Source organism: Microtus ochrogaster, chromosome 6 (genome assembly GCF_000317375.1).
Source record: "Microtus ochrogaster isolate Prairie Vole_2 chromosome 6, MicOch1.0, whole genome shotgun sequence".
Taxonomy (NCBI): Eukaryota; Metazoa; Chordata; class Mammalia; order Rodentia; family Cricetidae; genus Microtus; species Microtus ochrogaster.
The window spans coordinates 75,070,395-75,093,568 of NC_022013.1; the positions used below are offsets into that span (position 1 = coordinate 75,070,395).

At 44.6% G+C, this 23,174-nt stretch overlaps 1 protein-coding gene across 2 annotated transcripts in view; it reads right to left on the reverse strand.

The window, feature by feature from the left end:
* Window positions 1-23,174, reverse strand: part of Kctd3 (potassium channel tetramerization domain containing 3) — a 44,414-nt gene that overhangs the window by 12,062 nt on the left and 9,178 nt on the right. The window contains exons 5-13 of one of the 2 annotated variants that reach the window (XM_005348854.2): window positions 19,516-19,574; window positions 19,199-19,279; window positions 18,220-18,360; window positions 17,594-17,684; window positions 12,578-12,768; window positions 6,655-6,770; window positions 2,424-2,511; window positions 2,226-2,342; window positions 565-735 (exon numbers count right to left, since the gene is read on the reverse strand). In XM_005348854.2, the coding sequence (XP_005348911.1) occupies window positions 565-735; window positions 2,226-2,342; window positions 2,424-2,511; window positions 6,655-6,770; window positions 12,578-12,768; window positions 17,594-17,684; window positions 18,220-18,360; window positions 19,199-19,279; window positions 19,516-19,574 (1,055 nt within the window). The remainder of the gene's footprint in view (window positions 1-564; window positions 736-2,225; window positions 2,343-2,423; window positions 2,512-6,654; window positions 6,771-12,577; window positions 12,769-17,593; window positions 17,685-18,219; window positions 18,361-19,198; window positions 19,280-19,515; window positions 19,575-23,174) is intronic. The other variant, XM_026779753.1, reaches the window with a different exon arrangement.

Here is a 23,174-nt window from a genome sequence, read left to right on the forward strand (position 1 = left end):
GGATCTTTGTGAGTTCGAGGCCAGCCTGGTCTACAAGAGCTAGGCTCAATAGCTACAGCCAAACACTGTCTTGAAAAACAAAAGAAAAAAAAAATTAAGGGGCCCTCATTATGCTATAAACTTAGCATATAATATTTATTACTTCATTATCTAAATATTTAAAGTGTTGATTATAGGAAACTATAAATCCAAAAATGTTATTTTTTTCAAATAATTTTATATATTGTTACAAATTTTTAACATTTTGCAAGGTAATCAACTATCAAAATATACATCTAAGTCTACAGCTTTAGTTTTAAACTGATGATAAAACAAAATTAAAGTTCAAGCTTAGAAAATTTTGAAACGGAAATCTCAGCAGTGATCTGATATGCTTGAAATGAAATTTGCCATGAGGAAATATCAGAGACTAGGAGAGATATGTTATTTCGTAAGTTTCACGTAGAGTACACCCAGGCCAAGTCAAAGCCACACCCTCCAGTAACAGCCCGAGAATGAGCCACTCCTCTCCCGTCTCCGGAGAGGAGAACAGTAGCAGGAGGCCTGCCACGAGTCCTACTGTACCTGACACCAGGTGCTTCTCAGACAGCATGATCTTTGTAACAGGGCTGCGGTGGACTGTGAAGGTCTGGAAGAGCTGGGGCCCTGAGCCGACTGTCTCCGGGTGCTGCACAATCACTCGCACGGCTCCAGAGCTCGTACCGTAGGCGATCTCAATCCAGTTTCCGCTGACACCTAGGAGCCACAGGTCAAAAGCAGTATGTTATGTAATGACCAAAAGAAAGGGGTGCTGTGAAGCCTCCCTGTGGTGACTGCCGCAGAGTAGGAGTCGGAACACATTGCTAGACCGCTTAGCCATTGTAGTCTGCATCCCTTCAAGTCTTCCCTGACCCACACTCTACAATAAAACTGCGCTGTCTTAGGCTTTGCTAATTTGCTAATAACATAATTGTGTAATTGTGGCAATCACACGCTAATTCCACATACTCATGTCTACCTCCCTCTGCTCCTTACTGACAGAAACTCAACCACCCTTCAGAATGCCTGAGATAGGGTTCTAACTCAGTACAGATTTGGGAAACAAAAGCCCTGCTACACCAGGCCCACCAGGAAAACAGCACCCACGGCAGCACTTCCTCGGCTTATAGCTTGGAGTGGCTTTGGCTCTTCTGCTGCAGTACAAAGCCATCCCTGAGCAACCAAGTGTCACCTACACGAAGGCTTGCAGATAGCACCAAGTGAGACGGGCACACAACCTGCAATGCTCAACCACACTGCCGACCATGAAGCCTCCTCCAACCCGGCTGGCCCAGCTGCAGCTCTGCATGCCTCTTTCTCCTATTTTAAAAGGCTTATTTTTATGTGTATAGCTGCTTCGCCTGCTGCATATCTGTGCACCAGCTACATGCCTGGTCCTCCTGGAGCCACAAGAGGGTGCTGGATCTCCTGGAACCAGAATTACTGACTCCTCTAGAAGAGCAGCGAGTGCCGAGGCTGAGTCCCCATTCCTGCCCTGGTAGCTTTTCTTTTCTTTTAAGGTGTGCACACTGCAGCACACATCTGCATCCTAACCAGCTTCTCGGTTAGAGAGCCATGAGCTTTACTTCCCGTTCACCGTCACAGGGAGAGCACAGAACGGGGCACTCCAGCCACCAGAGATATCATTCTCATGCTTCCTAAGCCTTGCCAACACGAGGAAGGACTTTGATTTCTAAAACTTTCCAAGTTTTACCTCTTACTGTAAAGTAGGTTGGGGTGGGAATCCATACTTCATTATACTCATTCTAGAGCAGAGCCCAGCAAACTTTCTCTAAACGGACATGGAGTAATTAAATATTTCAAACTTGGTTTTCCACAATGTGTCTGTCACAACCTCTCAGCTCTATCACTGAAAGCAGCCAAGGACAGTGCACAGAACTGAAAACAGAAAGGAAGGAAGAAGGGAGGGAGGGAGGGCTAGCATGAGTAACAGCCCATGGTTTTGTGGTCCCCAGTCAAAAACAATGCGATTTAAATTAGACTACCCCTCTAGGCATTTCAGTGTGCACTCTAGTCTTCAGTGCTGATGACTGTCTCATCTAATGCAGTCAGTAAAAGTACACTGTGCACAAGCACCACACTCAAGAACACGGTCTGTTCCCAGGCACATGTTAACATGTTAGTGTTTCTCAGCATTCCTTTATCAAAAGGCATCTCAAGACCCCCCAAGCTGGCCATGTACTGACTCGTTTTGGGGGTGAGGTAAACACTCAGCGCAGTGATGGCATCATTGGAGGGGTCGTGATAGAGTTCAGTGACAAGGAGGTCATTATCCTTCATCCGTAATGGGAACTTCTGCATGTCTGAAGACAAGAACACATGTAGTCAGAACACAGAGGGTGAAGTCTCCGTGACTTCATGTATAAAGCATGCTCAATGCTCACCTATGTAATATATTGATCCATTATTGCATCCAAGGAGAAGGAAGGAGCCCGCAGTGTCGTAACTGGTTATTGGAACAACATCCTGCACCTGACACGGTGAGATTGTTACACGTTAGGAAGCACCTTTTCTGTTTCTGTTCCAACTTCTTCAAAACACTCTGGTGTTTTGGGTACTTAGGAAGGCTTAGATAACGAACTGTCTTAAGCTCCAGTGAATGGAAAAGCACCATTCAGCTTTGAGGAAACGTGTTTGAGCTGCAGCCCGGAGCAGCCCATAATCTCCGAAGTCAGATACTACAACACAACCCTGAAACTGGAAGCCAAGGCAAACCTCACCCTCTGCTCCCAACTCACTCACATAAAATAAAGCCACACAGTGCATAATCAGAGCGAATGACCAGCACAAGTGCCTTTCAGGCAGAGTGCAGCTGCCAGACAGCCTGTTACAATCTCTTCAAGTGCACAGTGGCCTGCTTTTTCTGTCCTCACTGAAGACTCTTCTATGAGGTACTAGAATTAAATAGCACCTCTTCAAAGCAATCAGTCTGTTTGCAAAGAAGTAACAGTAAATCCAAAGGACTAAAGTTATCACAAAAAAATAAACCCAAGGAAAGGAAACAAAGTGGCGGCAGCAGGAGACAGGATTAAATGTCTACCCCCAGGCCAGAGCGTGTGTACAAACAGTAATGGCACCATGTTGTGAAGCTGTGAGCTCAGAAAGCCAAGGCACGTGCCCCCAGCAATGACCTCCTCAGTAAGGAGCAAGCTCTTCTCATGCCTGCTTTCCAGCAAGGTAAGATCTACGTGCTCTGCTTCATGCCTGCACTGCATGTGCTACAGCCCGTCTAACTACGTGTGTAGTGTAATCACAGGGGAGAAAAGCGGGGGAGAACCTCAACAGAGGTCAGGAGAGGAACCAGAGAGCAGACGACCTCTAGAAATCCACACTAAGAATAGCATCTTCCAGAAAAAGAGGAGCAAGGCAGAGCCTATGTCAGCTCTAGCTAAGGAGCAGACACCGGGAAGTAACAATTCCTCTAAGCTGTTCACACACAGGACCTCTGCTCTGTGCACAACTTTTCAGTTCCAGTCACGGGCTGCATTAGGAAGTCTCTGCAGACAACCCAGGGCCAGGCTTCTCAGAGAACAGGACTGCATCTCATGCGGCCAGTCACTGCCCACACTTCCAGCTGGAAGTGAAGCAGTCTGAGAGGAAGGCGGCTTTGCCTGCATGCACCCATGCTCTGGTCCAGCTCCATCTCTAGCTCCAGCATCACACCCCACACCTACACCAGGTCTCTATAGCCCAGACTCTGTGCCCTTTGGAGCTGCTTTCTGCTAAGATTGGTAGCAGCCTGGAGCTTCCAAGGCTCATCTCAGGAAAATGCTGTCAGTTGGTTTGCAGGAAGATGGCCATAGGAGTTTACTCTGGACCCTTGGTCAGGGTCTCCTTGCCAAGCTCAGCCTCCACTACTGAGTCATCACTGAAGCCATTTTGGCCGTGAGCCTCCACCCCTCCCAATGAATATGTAAAACATTCTCCCATCTCTTAAGAGGCAAACTATATACACCCCACTGTTACTTTCCAGGACAGACATTCACAAGATTCTCCATGTTCTGATATGAGAATAAAATGGGTAATCAATCTTTGTTTAAAATTGACCTTTTTAGTGTAAGTCTAAATTTAAACACAAAGAACTTGGGGAATGACGCCTACACAGTGCTATTTTCTGCTATGGAACTTAGACTGAGCCAATGCTTAATTTCTAACCCTTTGTGACATCATGGTGTGTGTGTGTGTGTGTGTGTGTGTGTGTGTGTGTGTGTGTGTGTGTGTGTAAGCTATATGAGAAAGGAGAGATTAAATTAAAAGGGAGTGAGAATAAAGCCTGGTTTGATATCTCGACTAGACTGGTTTCTATAACATTTCATCAGCATTGTATCAAGGAAGAGCTGAGATGCTGATAGAAAACTATGAATTTTACAATGTTTTTTAAGGTTAAATGCAGATGTGAAGCTGAGTAAGTCATCTAATATTTCAAATCCATCCTGAATGCACATTTACAGTAAAAAAAAACTCAAGGGTCACCCTGTGCGCTTCTTCTGCTATTTGATTGTTGCTAACGACCACCTAGGAACCTCGTCCACTGGTGCTGCAGCAGTCAGCCCCCAGTCAGAGCTGTCTACTGAGATCTGCAGACGGGAGACCGAGGCCACACGGCAGGCCACCTCCAAGACGCACTAAGGGAACCAGCTGGATTTGAAAGCTCATTTGCTGTACAGATGCACAACTTTCCCAGAGTCTTTCTGAAATGTGAACAAATCCTCATGTCAGATGTGGTTTTCAGTCATGCCTGCACCAGGCACGAAGAACCAAGAGATGCACAGACAAAACACCCAAAGTCAAGGCTGGCAGGATGTCACCAACTCAAGCCTGAATCTCAGAGCTATGAAAACATACAAGTTCGGTTCTAACAGCAGTGAAAGGCCAAGAAGACATTTAAGGAGCTCCTCCTCCCAGGGTCACAGGACAGCGGTTCCGTGTGTGGACAATGTAGCTGCATTGTTAACACAGCTGACAGAGTGGAAGTCCCATAACTCAGTCTTCTTCACAGGGCGGCAGCAGCGTCCTGACAACTCTCCACCTGCAAGCTCCACCTAGGCCCAGGCCTCTCCACGTTCCTCAGCCTGTTCCACTCACACTGACAACCCCTGTTGTTACAACCCCTTCTACGCAAACCTGATTTCTGTATCTTCACTGAAATTCAAACAATTTTCCCGAGACGCAACCACAGAGTTACCAGTCCCTCAGTCCTGAGATCTCAGGCCATTCCTCCAGAACCTCATGTCCCACCCTCCCCTCCCTTCCCCTCTGCTGAGATCTTGTCATCTGGCTCAGTTCACTTGCATCCTACTTTCTGTTTCTGATGCCTACACAGACGCCCCTAGGGTTCGCATCCATCAGAATATACGCTGGATTCATTCCAAGACCCACGACATGCCAAAACCTCGATGTACAAATGTAACAAGACCTAGTATCTGCAGGTCACCCTCACTCACTCCATCATCTCTAGACTCCGTGCATCTCCTCATGTGAATGCTATTCCATCGGCTGGGATCTGTGTTGTTTAGGAACAACAATAAGAAGGATGTCAGTTCTGTTCTGGAATGCTCTCCGTACAGCTGGCTGAATCTACAGATGTGAAACCCAGGGATGTGGAAAGCTGGCTGAGCAGTTTCAAGTCAGCTCAAGAGGAAAGGAAACAGGCTGCAGCATGAGAATGGGTCCAACCCCTCACCACCACCACTTTCTTCCCAATTCTTTCCGCTTACGTCCCCTATAGTCCCGACACCCTGCAGTTCTCCCTGCCACCCCAGAACTTCTTTGTTATCTTGGTGTCACCAACCTTGCCATTGTTATACTTTCTCAGACCTTGCTACACTGCGTCCATAACGAAACACCCTCCACATAGTGCAAGCTAACACCCTACTTTCTTTCCCTTGTTCCCGTCCCAGTTCTCAGTGCTAATAGACTGAGCCCATGACAACTGCATGATTCACAACTCCTTTGATCCTTGATACACACGCCCACATACTCTCTTTCCCCACCATCCGTCCCAGAGAGCAGGGGTCTGGTTAGCCTCTCTAGCTGTGCTCTGCATCCCACACCCTCCTCACTTCTGGGGAAAAGCCACACCTCCATCCTCCCATCTCCAGGGTTCTCTATGCAACTCTTTCTCCACCTACGACATGCACAAGCTTCACCTACCCTAGAGAAAACAAAAGTCTAGTACCTTCCGTGTAGTTAGCTTAAAAAGAGACCAAAAGATCAAACAAACAGACCAAACCTGAAAATCTTTCTTGACCTCACATTATTACACCCGGGGTCCTTCATCCCCCCCCCCTTTTTTTTCAGTCTCGTCTCATTCTCTAGGCCCTGGAGGTGTTCAGCAGTGACATACGTCTCTGGACACCTGTCTACGTCCAGTCCCAGCTGTGCTCTCCCTCGATACATGAAGTTTGCCTTGATTCCCATGCACACAGCAGGACTCTTAAAACTCTCAAGGAGCTGGGGAGCATTATATAAATAAAACAAACCCCTTTAAAACAGTAAAATTTCTATAGAGAAGCAAATCTCCCATGGGATGCACTCATGGCGAGAAGTCTATAAATAGGGGCAGTCAGCACAAAACTGTGTTCACTTCTATCATGAGCATTAATTGAGACTAACCTGCCAATGCTGAGTGACAGCATTCCATACTCCCACTTTGCCTGTGTGACTTGTGGCCACCAACTGGTTCCCAATAAAGAAGAGCGCATCTACAGGAACACCAAGATTGAATACACCTTAAATGGCAAAAGCAAAAAGAGACATTAATCAGACATCATTTTTATAGCCAGTTATAATCTAGATTAAAAGCATCTCCAGGGTTACTGATTTAAGCCTACAGACTGTGTCCCATGCTCAGTAGGGACCAGAAATAAGGCGGAACCTCTAAGTTCTTAAATTCTTGCAATTGCCCAGCAATCTCCCATAGCTGTGTTCTCAGGCTGGGTCCTAGTTCAATATCACAGTAACCTGCCAGGCAGGAATAGAAGGACTCTGGGATTAAGTAAGACCTGGTAAAATCTGCTGGAAATTCAAAGGCAGCCTGCTCACGGATTAGATACTGGGGACACTGACTAAAGACACAGCTCATGGGCAGATCTTGGGGACCCTGACCCTGCTAAGGGAGGATCTTGGAGACACTGACTAAAGACAGACTGGACAACTCAACTATCCTGAAGGGCTTTAAAAATGCAGAAAGAAGCAAACAGAAGGCCAAGAAGTCACGATGGGCTCAAAACAAGCATTTGAGCCTTTAATTCCAAGCTTATTTTAACCCACCATTTTCCAGTATTTGCATTTCTTTCTTTCTTTCTTTTTTTTTTTTTTGGTTTTTCGAGATTTTGCATTTCAATCAAACCAACTGAAAAGGAACTGTATAAAGCAGAGGATTTCTAGAAGAAACAAACAAGGAGACTGATGTTAACAGAAGAACAGTTTAGCAGAGGACAGTGCATTCAACTCTGATATAACAGAAGGCTGCGCAGGGCAGCAACGTGGAGCGGGATAACAGACAGGCAGAGGGCTGGGGAGAAGGTCTTTCACAGTGTCACTGAGCTGGAGAGTGGGTAAGTTTAAACTGTACGAGAAGGGCAGTGTGCTCTAAGGACACCACACCAAGGCAAGAGCGAGACTCCCAGGCTCCTCACCCAGGCACTGTGTCTGCACAGGAAGTCTGGCTCTGATAACCTACCGTCATCACCACACTTCCAGGCTCCTCACCCAGGCACTGTGTCTGCACAGGTAGTCTGGCTCTGATAACCTACCGTCATCACCACACTTCCAGGCTCCTCACCCAGGCACTGTGTCTGCACAGGGAGGCTGGCTCTGATAACCTACCGTCATCACCACACTTCCTGCTCTCCCTATGCCATCTATGAAAAGCTCGAGTCAAATGCCTCAGTCACCATTTCCACTATAGCCATGGTGTTATATGGACCCTATGCTTCATGTGGACCATCATTAAAGCATTTCAAAGAAGAGCCTGTGTGCCAATGTGAAGAATAGTTTTCAACATTTAGCTACCAAAGCAAAGACTCGTGAGGCCTTAAAGAAATCAGGGGGGAAACAAGGTGTACGTTAAAAAGCACAACCCAGACAAGATGACTGTTTCTCCGGGGCCTCTAGCAGCACTGGGCCTCTTCACGCTCAGGACTGTACTACAGGTAAGACCTGTGCATCGCATCGCATATTCTAAAGCAAACCCGAGGGAAGCCAATGGGGCCAGTGAGATGGCTCAGAAGAGTGCAGGCAGCGCAGGCCGACAGCCAGCGTTAGAGCCACACAAACTAGAACTCCCAGAAGATGTGCCCTGACCTCAGACACACCGCCACGTGCTCACACCTGTTCTCATTCACACATCTGAGATGTCAGAAATAAAGCAGCAAGAAAAATGCCATAAATGGACAAAGCCAAAATTCACAAGATTTTGGGGCAGTCCTGCTGGGAACATCTCCTCTTAGACATTTAAGAGTCTGTATAATACATATTTCCATATCAGACACACGACTGCAATACTTGCAACCAAGACAGAGCAAAGCAATCTATAAGATGCACAAACGACCCCTTCTGCCCTCTGACAAAAACAGGCAAAGAAAGAAAACGCACCCAGGCAGAAGGCAGTGATCTACACTCTACACAATTATTACACCAGGCAGAAGGCAGTGATCTACACTCTACACAATTATTTACATAGTGGTACTATGGTTTTGAGGCAGGACAACTTTTAAAACAACTGAAGCCAACTGCATTCAGTCCTGCGGCAAAAATTAAAGCAAGCTGGCTTTCCTCTAGAGAAGGGGAAGGTTTTGTGAAATGGAGGACGACATCCTGAATGGTCTCGGGAAGGAAGTGTCACTCCCACTTAGGCTCCGGGATCTTGTCCACTGTCCGCAGGGAAGGCAACAGCATGAACTATTGCAGCCTCTGTCTAGGCTCACACATACAGTACGGCCTGCAGCAGCAGTCAGTCTCGGCTGAGTCTCAGGGCAGAGTTCAGCCTTAGGAGAGCCTATCATGAACCCTCCAATAGTGTTCTCTGGATGGTGCTGTCAAATTCCAAAGAACAGCACACAACAGATGCCATCGTCACAGGGCTATACGATAGCTCTTACTGAGCTCCCCATCATGCTAGTCTTTGGAAACAAGATGAGGAGTAACCTCCACTCACAATAGACTTGAAAGGAGAGGTTCATAACTAACTCTGCTTATTTACTGCCGGCTCAGGTCTCTTGCTGCAATAAACACCATGACCACAAGCAACTTGGGAAGGAAAGGGTTTATTTCATCTTACAACTTAGAGTAAACATTCAGAAAGTCAGGGCAGAAGCTGGAGGCAGGAGCTGATACAGAGGTCATGAAAGAGTACTGCTTACTAGCTTAGTAAGGTTGCTCAGCCTGTTTTTCTTAAATAATGCAGAGCCCCTGCCTAAAGGTGGCACCACCTGTAGTGACCTGGACCCTTCGCATCAATCATCAATCAAGAAAATGTACCACAGGATTGCGCCAGGCCAGTCTGGTGGTGGCATTTTCCCAAGTGAAGTCCTCTCTTCCCTAATAACTCTAGTTTGTGTCAAGCTGACATAAAACTAGCCAGCATGGCAGTAATTAATGTTAAAATGTGTTTTCTAACAAACTGAAGGGCAAAGGTTATACTATCAACCATGATAAGATAAATTATTACACATTTTAAAACACTAACAGTGAAATTGGATAAAATACAAGGTGACATTTTTAAGCAGAGAACTCAAGATATAAGCAACTCTGTCTTCCTGCTTCCAGGAATTCCCATCACCATTCAGAGATGAATACTGTGCGGTGGGACACACATGCACACCTGCACATGCACAGATGCACAGACACAAAAATTGCAGAGGGGTTTCTGCTACGGTCCCATCACCATTCAGAGATGAATACTGTGCGGTGGGACACACATGCACACCTGCACATGCACAGATGCACAGACACAAAAATTGCAGAGGGGTTTCTGCTAAGTCCCATCACCATTCAGAGATGAACACTGGGGCAGGGGGAGGGAGGGAGAGAGATACAGGCAACTCTGTCTTCCTACTTCCAGGATTCCCACCACCAAACAGAGGTGTGTGTGTGAGGGCAGAGGGCACGAGGCCGGGGCACAGACGTCACACAAGGGTTTCACTAAAGACACCCCAGGAATGACAGAGGGTGCTATGAGAGTGTGGAATGGTGGGAAATCCCAGGAATCCAAGTAGATAAGGTACCATCTCAGAGTGGCATGCCTTACTTGAAGACTTCAAATACTCATGGAGAGGAAACAGGAAGAGAGAGAGGGAGAAGGTGGAGAAAGAGATTTGGTATCTGGCATACTGCTCCCCTCAAATAAACAAAACAAACCCAATTCAAGGAAAGCATCAGATAGTATTTGTTGCCAGCTATAAACCTTCAAGGTTTCATGTTGTGGAATTTGTGCCCCATGTGAAGGTGTGTTACTGTGAACAGTGTAATAAAAAGCTCAACAGCCAATGGCTAGGCAGAAGTATAGCTGGGACTTCCAGGGAGACGAAGAGGAAGAGAAATCTAGGGTAGATGCCAACAGATTCTGAGAGGAAACAGGAGGTTCAAGATGGAAGAGACATAACACCACATGATAGAATGCAGAATTATATGCTAGTTAGGAATAAGCCTGAGCTATAGGCTAAGATTTCATAATTAATAAGTCTCTGTGTGGGGTGGTGGCTGGCGAAAAACTACTACTACAGTTTCAAGTGAAAATTAGTATTCCGAAGCTCTCAGCTGACACAAGAATGACCACTTCCTAACCCAGGGAGTCAGCGACTCAGCATCTGGTGAAGCTGCCTACTCACTAAGCCAACATGTCCAGTTGACCAGCACCACCATCACAAACCCTGGCCTGGAGTAAAGACTGGTCACAGAACAAAACCGGCTGGTGGACTTCAACTCGGCAGAGCTAGAAAAGTTTCACAGCTCTGGTGCAAGGAGTCAAGAGAAAGAGCCACAGTTATCAGATAGGATTCACAAGAAAGAAAAATGGCTTTCCAACTGTTCATTTGTTTCGAGCCACCCTGTCTTCACACACACCAATGAAAGAAATGAATCACAGCAAACTAAATACAGACACAGACTTAAGAGCTACAAAAGATGTCACACAGGGATGGAAAGGGTCGAATTAGAAACAGCACTTGCTGCATAAGCACGAGGGCCTAAGTTTACCTCCCCAGCACATACCTGAAGAGAGAAAAATGTCCTACCTGCCTATAACCTAGCATTAGTGGTAGTGTATGAGTAGACAGCGGGATCACTGGGTTTGTTGGTCAGCCTGGGCAAAATCCAGAAAGCTCCAAATAGGGAAAGACTCTGCCTCAAGGGAGTAAAGTGGAGAGAGAGAAAGAGAGAGAGCAGGACACCCCACGTCTTCTCGTGACTCCCACAGACAGGTACATGAGCAGGTAAACTGACACGTACATAGGCACGCATACATAAACCACACACATGCACACATACATAGGCATGCATGCATAAACCACACACATGCACACGTACATAGGCATGCATGCATAAACCACACACACACACACGTACATAGGTATGCATGCATAAACCACACATATGCACACATACAACAAAACAAAAGTTTAAAAAGACACCATGGAAATCTACAGACTGCAACCAATATCACTTCTCTCAAAAGTCCATTTTGTTAACATGTATAAGAAACATCTCCATCTACAGAAGGAAGTAAATTACAGGATACAGCAATGGCGCTTGAGATATTTTGTGGCCATATTATGAGAATGAATGACAGCAGATACTCGAAGATAGCACTGCTTGGAGGAGTGCATAGGACAAGGCAAAGAGCAAGGCCTAAAAAGGGTAGGTAGACGGCATAAAGGAAGACTCTGGAACCTTGGGTATGACAATACACAAGCATCTAGGACTGCCCAGGACAGGAACAAGGGGAGAACCGCCATAAACGGGCTGCCCACACATGCTTAGCATTGCCAGGGCATAAATGATGGTGATAAATCTGAATCACCATGCAATGAGTTAAGTACTGCTCGCTTTTCTTTTTTTTTTTTTTTGGTTTTTCGAGACAGGGTTTCTCTGTGGTTTTGGAGCCTGTCCTGGAACTAGCTCTTGTAGACCAGGCTGGTCTCGAACTCACAGAGATCCACCTGCCTCTGCCTCCCAAGTGCTGGGATTAAAGGCATGCGCCACCACCGCCCGGCTTTTCTTATATCCATAAGTGTTTCGAACTGTAGTTTAATTTCTAGGAAGGTGGATGCCAATAGATAACAACCTGTACAACACCTGACTGACTACTTACCCACCATCAGAGTGTGAGTGAAGGAAAACCGAGGAGCGACTTTCTGTGCTGCACCCAGGCTCTATCAGAGCAAACTGAACCCCAGGGCTCCCTCCTGAAGCATCAGTGAGCAGGCCTATGACTACTGGGCCCTGGTGGGAAGTGTCACAAGTCCAGCTAGCTGCCATACTACAGCAATCAAGCTGACATGGACAACAGCCAAGCACGATGTAAAATTGTTCCTACCGATCTCAGTTCCACTTCCTCCATCCTGAACGCTCCACAGGATGATGCTGCTCTCTGAGGCGACGGCCACCATTTTGTCTTTGTCTCCATGAGGACCTCCAACCACCTTTGCATTTAAAGCCACGCGTTCAATGGTCCAGTCCAGATATGGGCTTGTAAACACTTGCTGCCACCCAGAAGACTCTTTGATTCTGTTAAGAATAAACATGAAAAGAAAACTTAGTGGTGTATGAGAAAAGGAACAGACATCACTATAGCAAAAACAGACCACACTCTCCACCTACCTATATTTACTGAATGCAACTGATGTATCATCTCCTGTTATTGAATATTATTTTTATTGGGCAAAGATGTGTTACATTTATTTATGCTGCATTTGTTTAATGATGAAAAGAGGTGTTGCATCTGTTTCACCTTGCCTGGCTAAGGCACCTGACTGGTCTAATGAAATGCTGAATGGCCAACAGCTAGGCAGGAGAAGGATAGGTGGGGTTACCAGGCAGAGAATTAATAGGAAGAGGAGAACAAGAGAATCACCCAGGGTAAGAAGTCAAGCAGCCATCAGTGAGCCAGACAAATAGCAAGAAGGTAAGAAAAGGTAAAAAGCCCCAGGGCAAAGGTTGATAATGAGAAACAGGTTAATTTAAGTTTAAAAAGCTGGCCAGAAATGAGCTCAAGCTAGGCTGAACATTCACAAATAATAATAAATCTCTGGGTCACAATTTGGGAACTGGTTGGTGGCCCAAAGAGAAAGCCTGGTACAATCTACAGTATTATTCCTGATCTTACATTGACATCCATAGTGAAGAGTCTAAGAATAAGAATATAAAAATGTAGATTCCAGAAATAAGAATGTAGAAATAAAGAAATACAAAGTTGTAAGCCAGGAGAATGAGAGCAAACTGTCAGCAGTTTGATTCTCAGCAGCTAAGGATTAACTATTAACAGTGGGTTACTCTGCTTTACAGCCCATAACCCTATTTATGAGGCTGAAGCGGCCCTCTGCAAACTGAGGATCAGCTTTTAGATAACCCCCTGGCCACTCATGACCAGAAATTGATGTGAACTGACTTTTAAATGATGGGATGTACGTGACTTTTGACTTTTTGGTTTTCTATTGTCCCACACCCTTCCCTGCTATGCGAAACTGTCAGTGTCAGGGGAGGTGCAGAGCCTTGGAAAACACTATCAGGGAACTCCAGGGCAAAACAATGGACTAAATACAAACACTAATTTAACTGAAAAACTCTGTCAATGGAAATTGCAAAGAAGGGCAATTTGTATCTGAGTTTTACCCCAAGATTGTAAAAATTCTCTTGTTACTGCCTAATGCTTGCTATAAAAGGAGGAGGTCAAGAATCAGCCTTTGCCACAGCCTTACAAGTCACATCTCTGGCTCTGGTATCAGCTAGCTGACAAGCTTTTTGTGCCCCATGGAGATTTATTTTTTATTTTTTCCTGTAATAAAGTTTGATTCTGGTTTATTAGTCTGTGGTAGTCTGTCTTCATCTTAGAGCGACTCCCATGGACCCAAAACATAGAACATGTGGCCACAAAAAGGACTAGAAAGAACTTAAGTTTTATAAAATGTTCTAAAAATTAAAAAAATGAAGATAGTTGTATTTCTCACACCCCCAAAGCCACTACACTGTTGTTCTGTATGGACAATGACAGCCAACCACAGACAGAATTTTAGATGGAATCTGTATTCCTTCCTGTTAGTCATCATGTGAATGATGTCGTCACTAGTGTGACGTGCCATCTGTACCCCAGATGACATCACATCACAACCTTAAATTCTTAAGAGCAAATGCACAGTGGGGCTGAGAAGTCTTCTCTGAGATGGTTTATACGCGTCTAGACGTGGCACTTCACAAGGCCACTGATTCCCCGACAAGAACATCTTTCAGCTTCCCCAGCAACTACAGGTGCTTCTCTGGTTATCCTCTTTCTCTCTCTCCCCCCTCCCCCCTCTCTGAGATAAGGTCTTTCCAATGTACCTGAGGCTGGCCTGAAGTAGAACTTATGATGTCTCCAACTCAATCCTCCTGCCTCAGACTCTCAAGAGCTGGTATTGTAGACTGGTACCACCATGCCTGGCTCCTACTTTTAATACATTTCTCTGTCCTATGGGAATTTAGGTCTTGCAGACAGGTATTCTATGTGACTGCCCCCAAGGTTACAGCCTGATTACATCACCAAAGGTCCGCGGACAGTGTGCTCTTTCACACTGGCAGGCAGTGAGAGCTAACCTGGGGGTCATGGTAGAGCATATGCTGCTTAACTGGCACATGCGCAGGCATGGGCCACCACATTCATTGAAATAAGTATGCTCAAGTAATGCAACTACAGCTCCCAAATTAAGCCTTAACTGAGAATTAATGTTTCTTGCCTTAAGCTTCAAAGCAATAAATTGATATGTTTTCCCCCAAATTTAAGGTCTGTAATTACCCTTTTTGGCCACCAGATGGGGGTGATGTATTAAGATAAATAAAAATACTCATACAATAAACTAAAACTGCCAACTACTGAGGAATGAAAGGTGGACTTTTAGGCCCTCTCAGACTGGGCACAAAGCAGGGATTGTCCACACTTCAAGACTAATGCCACATGCTGTGTGGCGATGAGGACACAGGGCGGCTCCCCACAGATCCCAACAGGCATGTGGTGAACAGAGAGGAGGGTGTGATCTTGTAAGCAAAGATGTAGGGACACACACACTCTTTTCCAGAGTGCACACTTTTTACTTGTGTGTCTGCAACAATTAGGACCTTATAGGATGAAATACAGTCTGGAGAGGATGACTACACTGTAACAGACTTTAACTCAATGAGGCAGGTGAACTTGTGTTTTCAAATTGAAATGCATGCAAAGAAACCTATCAGCTATCTAATTTTCCACGGAGGTGACCTGAAACTGAAAATATGTTCAGCGCGACAATGAGAACTAACAACCCAGCTCTTTACAGATGACACTGGAGTTAGGAAGACAGGGCAGAGAGTATTGTATTTTCATAGTGAACCTCACCTCAAGGTTTAGTTAAGTTTGATTACTAAACACATTATTTCTCAAATTAAACAAGTGTGTTTAAGTACTAAGCATATAGGAGTTCAAGATACCCAAATACACAGATATACAGACATACGTACACATACATGTACACACACGGGGGGGGTCACATTCAGCAGGAAGTTGACTTACATAATAAATGATGTCAACATAATTACTCACTCACTTGGAAGAAAGCAAACACATTCTTAAGTTTTATACCACCTACAACAAAGGAAATTCTACAGAGATTAAGAATCTAAAACAGAGTCCAGATGCAAGAGGGCAGCAGTTTACTCAAAGACTGTCAAACTCAGGGAGGAAATGGGACATGGAACTAAAGCCCAACCACACTGGAGTCAGTGGTCACCACACCGTTCTCCATCCTGAGGCTTTGAACTTACACAAAACTGTCAAGAAAGTCACCTTGCAGAAAAGACCATGATCACCCTTCCCTTCCACACTGCTGAGTCCCCAGCTCCAGTGAGACTGCCCATGTAAGCACAGAGACTATGACCAAAGGCAGCTGTGAGCAGTGAGACTGCCCATGTAAGCACAGAGACTATGACCAAAGGCAGATGTGAGCAGCACCACTCTTCCTTCTCCCTTCCTTCCCCCTGTGGGATTAAACCCTGTAAAGTGTCAGAACAAAGAAACCTATTCACAACTACAACCAAAGCCATGCCCAAGCAGGTGGCATGCAGTTCCTTCCAGAGGCAAATCTGCATGGCACATTGCAGTATTTAGAGGCGAACCTGCATGGCACGTTGCAGTATTTACAGACACAAACCTGTGTGGCACACTGCAGTATTTACAGACGCAAATCTGCGTGGCACACTGCAGTATTTACAATGGGACTATAAACAACTCCTGAAGGATATTTTTTTAAAACTTTTAACCTTCAGCTATTTTTTTTCCTTAGCCAAAATGACAAAAATCTCTAACTTCTTTGACATTCCAACAACAAAATTTAAAGAGAGTAAATTCTGGCCACCTCTCTGCCTCTTCCATCAGAGTAATAACACTGCCTGTGGTTCACAGCCCATGGGGCTTTGAAGAAAGAGCCAAACGTTCCGCAGTTAAACACAAACAAAGTCACTTTGTGGTGTAGGAGGTTCTTCTGTCTATGTGTTGCTTTCATTGGTTGAATAAAGAAACTGCCTTGACCTTTTGATAGGACAGCACTTAGGTAGGCAGATTAGACAGAACTGTATGATGGGAAGAAGGGCAATGTGGCAGACGCCATGGTTCTCCTGCCTGAGATGGATGCTGGTTAGAATCTTTCCTGGTAAGCCACAACGTTGCAGTGCACAACGTTGCAGTGCACAACGTTGCAGTGATGCACAGATTTATTAGAAATGGGTTAAATCAAGATGTAAAAATTAGCCAATAAGAGGCTAGAGATAATAGGTCAGGCAGTGATTTAAGTAATACAATTTCTGTGTGATAATTTTGGGGTTTAAGCTAGCTGGGCTGTGGGACGCAGCCCGCCGCTCCTCCTCCTACTACAACTTTGGATCCTGCACTCTTCCCCATTGCCCTTCAACCCAATCCAACAACTGCGAACTCCGCACAGTGCAGACACTGGGCTGTGTCGTTCACACACAGCAGCCCTGCCTGACTCCGCCCCACAGTGTGACCGCTATACAGCACAGAGCTCCACTCTACTGCATAGCACAAGACTGACTCATCATAAAAAAGAGATTGGAGGGTTCACATTAATAATCCTGCCTAATGTCGTCAGCCAGAAAAAAACAACATAGCTCATCTGTATCAGTTTCTACCACCTGAGAAACATCCAGTAAGGCTATCAGAAGTATGGATAAAGTAGGTATCAAGTAAAAACAAATTTTTACCAAGTGGGAAACACACAGGAGAAAAACTGATAACTAAAAGAAACAGATATTCAACCTAAATATAAAATATATGATCTAAAATAAAACCAAATAATGCTTAAGGTCGAGGTACCTGTAGCACACAGCGAAGTGTGCATACGCAGCTACGATCCAGTTGTGGTGGCCAGCGACTATCAGCACCTTTCGTGGGTCCACTGGAAACCCTGCCGGTTTTAGAGAGAAGCATTTACATCTTAAATGAGTTGGAAAGTTCTGGCTCTGAGGCCATTTTATGCTTCTGCCTGTCTGGGTGAAAGGGGGTCAGAGCAGAGCAGGCTCATAAATTATTACAAAAGAACTTGGCTGTACCAGACAGAGGCAGAGTTAAGTAGTTCCAACAGATACCACACAGCCCCAGCAGCCTAATGGGAACTCACTAGCTAGCTCTCAACACAGTTTGTCAACTGCTCTACAGACAAAAGAAAAAGAGAAAAAACAAAGTCAGAGGATATTACACTTCAAATAAAAATGTGTGCTAAATGAGATATTCCAAGATATAAATGATGAGTCTAGATATGGCTTGGTACCACAACACTCAGTACTGTAGCCATGGGTATAACACACAGTGCCCTAAGAGTGTGTGTGTGGTCTGTGTTTGTGTGGAGCAAAAGAGTAATATTCTAAACTCACGCCGCCTGTCTGAGAACTAAGTACAAGCTCTCCTCTGGGTTTCAACCCCCCACCCTACCCCTGGCTTACCCAGCCTAACAGTCTCATCTCCGTTTCCAGAGAGCACAGGCTGGGTCCCGCTTCCCTGGGCTTCGCCTTCCACAGAATTCAGTCCATTCCTAGCATCCACTGAGGATCTAGCCGTGCTAGTTATTTTACGGTTGGGAATGCCTACAAAGGAGAAGACACAAATTTATCTGTTTCCCTTCTACAAATTAAAAATATGTCATTGTAACAGAAGGACATGAACATCTAAACTTTGTTACACCTATACCAGTTCTCCAAGCACGTCATGTGCGGGTTACACCTACACCAGGTCTCCAAGCATGTCAGTGTGAGGTTACACCTACACCAGGTCTCCAAGCACGTCAGAGTGTGCGTTACACCTCCAACCAGTCTCCAAGCATGTCAGTGTATGGCAAACAATTTAACTATAACCAAAAAAAAAAAAAAAGAAACAATCCAACCAATTTCCTGCAAGTTTTATTATTCACAGCCAATGAGATTAAGACTTATCATATGATGTGCCCTTTGACCCAGCTTCAGGGTAATGAGCAATCAATCCGTCTAGTCTAAGCTGTTCTTTGGGCTTATGGTAGTCACATGCCATCCTATGTCCAAATTCACTGTCTCAAGGCTTCATTTCCTCATGCTTTCAGCAGGATCTTTTCAAAAGCAACACCTCCCTCAGAAGCACAGTGCTGCACAGGCAAAGTAACCAAGTAACCAAGGGGACACTAACCGAACTCCACAGAGCTCCAGGGCTTAAGGCCCCAGGCTAAGGGGTCAGTGGTAACATGGCAGCTGTGAGGCTGCCATGGTTTGCTTCTTTGGCCCTACAGAAGAAGGCGTCAACCCCTGCCTGTTCTACATACTGTGTGACTTCACTATCATAAAAGGACAGTCTGATGAGGTTCAGATTTATCCAAACTCAAATAACCAAGATGGTTTTTCTAATTTCTCTGTTTGTTCCTGCTCAACAAGTCTGAACAAATGCAAGCAGCAGTACCTGGTGGGGGCAAGTAGCCGTGGAACAGGACACTGCCACAGGACGACCTCTCCAGCTCCTCACACAGCAGCAGCCTTCGCACTGTGAGAGGCAATGCAAGCTCGTCAGGGGACACACATGCACACACAGACCTGCTCACGTAGACTTTCTCTAGTTAAGGGCGGTGAGAAGAGAAAGGAGGAACGTTTAAGGGAACTCACAGCTGAGGTTATCTTTTTACTAGGAAGCACTGAGCACTCTCAGGAGGACCTGATAGAAGACACTCTGCCTTTGGGTAAGTCTGCAGACAGGGTAAATCCTGGGAGATCAACACGTACCTAGCGGAGTGATCCCGTAAAACTCGGCTTCATGTCTGAGGACACTGATGCTCACTCCCCTACAAAGAAACGAAGGAAGGCTGTGAGCTCCCTGACACCGACAGCCTGGGCTGCCACTCAGACGACTGACAAAGCACCAGGCTCCTCAAGGGGACAGATGTCAAGCTTAAATCTTGTTTTTCTCACATTGTTTTTCTAATGCCATTAAGCACCCGAAAGAAACATCACAGAGCACAGCGTTGTGTTGGGGCTGGAGAGGTGTTCGAGGCTAGGAGTGTGCACTGCTCTTCAGAGGAGACGGATTCAGTTCCTACCACCTGAAGGGCAGCTCACATCCACCTGAAACTCCACTTCCAGGGGCTCCAATTTCTCCTGACCTCCAAAAGCAGAATGTATGTACATGGTACAGACTCATGTGTGGACAAAACACACCCACATCAAACAATAATAAATAAAACTTTAAATAAAAACATTTTGTTACCGACATAAAGACCATACATATTTGTGTGAGCAACAGGGATTTGAGGGCTAATACAAACAAATTGTCAAGGAAAATCTGACCAGCAGAAAGCAACAGAAACCACTGTCTTACTGGACTTCTTTCTATTTATACTGTAACCTTACCCCATTGTACTGTAAGACCCTGTAAGCTCCCCCTCCTCCTGACTGTGCCTACAACAGTGCTCACTTCCATTCCTGCAATGTGAGAAGTAAAATCAAGTGACACTGGGGTTTTAAAGGGCCAGCAAGGACACTATCCAGATCAAGACAGTGCTATCGCACCCTAGTGAAGTTAGGGACCCATAAAGAACTGAAAGAGGAAGCTCCAGAGCCCACAGCACTCATGAGGCACTGGAAGGCTCAGCTGTGATCTGCTCCTCCTCTAAGAAGCCTTAGCATACGTAACTGAGTTAACTGCTATGAGAAGGTATTGGCTAGGAAGGGTTGGAGTAGGGCAGCTGCAGCCCAAAGATGAGGACACAAGCGGTAGGAGTTCAGACTCATCCACATCACAGAAATGACAGTTGGATGAGTGTGGTAGCCCACCTGTAACCCCAGAATGTGGAAGGCGGAGAAGGAGGACCTTAGAGCAAAGTGGCTAGCTAAACTAACCCACGTAATGGTAAGATCTAGACTCAACTGAGAGACCCTGCCTCCAAATAAAAGGCAGAGAGAGAGAGATCAAGGTGCCTGACATCAACCTTAGTTTGGACACGGACACACATACACACACACACGAATGCTGAAAACTTCCCAACTCCCCTTTAAAACCAAAAGTCAATGGTACAGTGGCAAAGGCCCAAGACAACGAAGGGTTCAGGACAAACAGGGGACTCCTCAAGGAGCAGCAGGCAGTCCCCTGAACAACTGGGAAACAAATTCGTAATTAGTGGTAACAGCAATACAAAAATGTAATGCAAGAAATGGTTAGAAGAATTTTTTTTTTTACAAATTTCTTCCTTTCTTTTTTTAAAAGAAACCACTCATAAAATTTAAATTTGCTGGGCCTCTTTTAAGCACCAAAAGGTGTTAGCTGCCATGAAGAGAGGCGAAGAAGCAGTGGGCCTTCCTGTGGATGGAACTGTGAGTCAGAAACAAGTAAACAGAGACTTTTGAATAATTTCTCTAAGGAAACTGACTGCCCATCTCTTACTTATTCCAGGCCCAGACAGAAAACACAAACAAGCATACCTCAATACTCTTCAACTGACATAATACGTGCCTGGCTTGCATATATATGTATATATACACACACACACATATACATGAAAGAACAAACTAGACCAAAATAAATGAATATACAGCTTCATCGGAAAAGAGCACACCTTCAGTGAGTAGGAGCCAAAATTAAGTGAAGTGGCAGCTAATGGTAACTCCAAGGTTCCTAAAAGATGACCTTACAAAATCCTTTCCAAAAATACTAATGTTAGTAGTAGAAGACTTCAACACACCTCTCTAACCAATGGACAGGTCAATCAGAAAGAAACCTAATAGAGAATTAAGAGAATTGTTGGAGGTAATGAAGCAAATGGACTTAACTGACATCTATAGAACACTCCACTAAAACAGGAAATAATATACCTGCTTCTCTGCTGCTCATGGAACCTTCTCGAAAATTGACCACATACTCGGAAACAAAGGAAACCTCCACAGATACAAAAAAAAATCAGTGTCCACCTGTGTCTTATCAGATCACCATGGATTAAAGTTAGAAGGCAACAACAATGCTACCCCCAGAAAGCCGACAAACTCATGGAAACTGAACAGTCAACTACTGAACCACACCTGGGTCAAGGAAGAAATTAAGAAAGAAATTAAAGTCTTTCTTGAATTTAATGAAAATAAAGAGAAAACATACTCAAACCTATGGGACACTATGAAAGCAGTGCTAAGAGGAAAGTTCATAGCACTAAGTGCCCGCTTAAAGAAAATGGAGAAAGCATACATTTGGAACCTAACAGCACACCTGAGAGCTCTAGGAAAAAAAAGAAGCAGACGCGCCCAGGAGGAGTAGAAGACTGGAAATAATCAAACTGAGGGCGGAAATCAACAAAATAGAAACACAGAAAACAATCCAAAGAATCAATGAAACAAAAAGTTGGTTCTTGGAGAAAATCAAAAGATCAACAAACCCCTATCCAAACTAATTAAACGACAGAGAGAAAACATGCAAATAAATAAGAAAAGAAATGAAAAGGGGGACATAACCACAGACACAGAGGAAATTCAGAGAATCATTAGATCTTACTACAAAAGCCTAAATGCCACAAAACTGGAAAATGCAAAAGAAATTGACATTTTTTTTAGATAATTACCATATACCAAAGCTAAACCAAGACAGATGAACGATCTAAATAGACCTGTTAGTCGTGAAGAATTAGAAACTGTTATCAAAAATCTCCCTTCCAAAAAAAGCCCAGGACCAGATGGTTTCAATGCAGAATTCTACCAGAACTTCCAAGAAGAACTAATACCTATACTCTTAAATGTATTTCACAATATAGAAACAGAAGAGTCATTGCCAAATTTCTTTTATGAAGCTACAGTTACCCTGATACCAAAACCACACAAAGACACAACCAAGAAAGAGAATTACAGGCCTATATCACTCATGAACATCGACACAAAAATTCTCAATAAAATACTGGCAAACCGAATCCAAGAACACTTAGAAAAATTATCCATTATGATCAAGCAGGCTTCATCCCAGAGATGCAGGGCTGATTCAACATATGCAAATCTATCAATGTAATCCACCATATAAATAAACTGAAAGAAAAAAAAACATATGATCATTTCATTAGATGCTGAAAAAGCATTCGACAAAATTCAACATCCCTTTATGATAAAGGTCTTGGAGAGATTAGAGATACAAGGGTCATAAATATAATAAAAGCTATTTACTTTTATTAAATATAATAAATTTTATTAAATATAATATATTTTAATAAATATAATAAAAGCAAGCAAACAGCTAACATTAAATTAAACAGAGAAAAACTCAAAGCCATCCCACTAATATCAGGAACACGACAAGGCTTCAATGTTCTGCATTGAAACCATCTGGTCCTGGGCTCTCCATACCTCTTCAATATAGTGCTTGAAGTTCTAGCAATAGCAATAAGACAACATAAGGGGATCAAGGGGATTCGAATTGG